The sequence below is a fragment of the Vombatus ursinus genome, unplaced genomic scaffold (genome assembly GCF_900497805.2).
Source record: "Vombatus ursinus unplaced genomic scaffold, bare-nosed wombat genome assembly UNPS02014961.1, whole genome shotgun sequence".
Lineage (NCBI taxonomy): Eukaryota > Metazoa > Chordata > Mammalia > Diprotodontia > Vombatidae > Vombatus > Vombatus ursinus.
The window spans coordinates 93,128-94,562 of NW_020954739.1; the positions used below are offsets into that span (position 1 = coordinate 93,128).

At 52.3% G+C, this 1,435-nt stretch overlaps 1 protein-coding gene across 6 annotated transcripts in view; it reads right to left on the bottom strand.

The window, feature by feature from the left end:
- ABCA7 (ATP binding cassette subfamily A member 7) overlaps positions 1–1,435 on the bottom strand; it is a 59,330-nt gene that overhangs the window by 34,850 nt on the left and 23,045 nt on the right. For all 6 annotated transcript variants that reach the window (XM_027845376.1, XM_027845377.1, XM_027845375.1 and 3 more), the window contains one exon: positions 565–681. In XM_027845376.1, the coding sequence (XP_027701177.1) occupies positions 565–681 (117 nt within the window). The remainder of the gene's footprint in view (positions 1–564; positions 682–1,435) is intronic.

A 1,435-nucleotide genomic window follows, 5' to 3' on the forward strand; every position in this document is an offset into this window, starting at 1 on the left:
CTGGGAGGACCTTAGAACACACGATGTCAGAGCTGGGAGGACCTTAGAACACAGATCATTTTATATAAGAGGAAACCTGAGACTCAGGGTGGGAAGGTGACTTGCCCCAGATCATTCCAGGTAAGTCACAGACCCAGGACTTGAGCACAGGCATTTTGACTTGAAATCCTATGCTCTTTGAGAAGAAAGCCGGGGGGAAGGAACTTACCTAAGGTTAAAAACACCGTGGTATTAAACCCCAGGTCACCTGACTCCAGGCCCAGTATTCTTTCCACCCTGGCCAGGGTGCACAGGGCTAAATATACAATAGGTACTGAACGAATGCCTGTTCATGTAATCCAAACTCTGGAGCTACAGCTGGAAGTGACCTTAGAGGCCAGCTAGACGGAGGTCAGAGAGACGTAGTAGCTTGCCCACAGTCACTTGGGTGGTAAGTGACAGTGTGTATCCCCCCCAATACTCTAAGTGCAAATCCAGCCCCCTCTCCACTGCACCAGGCTGCCTCCTGGCCCTTGATGATCTTGGCCCCCCCAAACCTCCCTGGGGCTGCCAGCCCATCTCTACCTTCAGGAGTGCCACTTGGGCACTGTTGTTCATGAAGCTGGAGATCTGGGGTCCAAGCTCCATCCAGAGGCCATGCAGCTCCTGCAGCAGGGCCAGCTGATGGAACGTCTGGTTCACCTGGACAGAGACCCAGGCACAAAGCAGCTTGGTCAGGGCTCCTTCCTATCTGCCCCCTCCTTCCTCAACCAGGGATGGGGGCTTTGTTCTAGTCTCCCAAGGTGAGGTGAGGTGAGAAGGGGAGAGAAAGAGGAGGGAGGGAGAAGGAGAGAGAATGAAAGAGAGACAGAGAGAGAGGAGGGAGACAGGAAAGGAAGAAGAAAAGGAAAGAGGGTAGAGAGAGAAGGGGGGTGGAAGGGAAGGAGAGAGAAAGAGAAAGAGAGGGGAGAGAGAAAGAGAGAAAGGAAGGTACAAAGGGAAGGAGGACAGAGAGAGAGACAGAGAGAGGCGGGAGGGAGAGAGGAAAGGAAGAAGAAAAGGAAAGAGAGTAGAGAGAGAAGGGGGAGGAAGGGAAGGAAAAGGAGAGAGAGGAAGGGGAGGAAGAGAGAGAGAGGGGAGGAGAGTGGAAAGGGAGAGAAACCACAAAGGACCAAGGGAAACGATGACCCAGGTTTTCATGATTCCATCATTTCTTCAAGAAAATGACGCTTCATTCCCATCTGTTCTCTCATCTGACCCTCCCCAGAGGCCGATAGGAAATGGAGGATCAACCTCAAATTACAGAACAAATTGACACAAAGATATGAAAAGCCAGTGGGTAGCAGAGCCAGGGCAAAAATTCATAGTGTCAAAAATGGGAGGGCCCCTAGAACCCAGGATGTCAGAGCTGGGAGGGCCCTTGGAACCCAGGATGTCAGGGCTGGGAGGGCCCTTA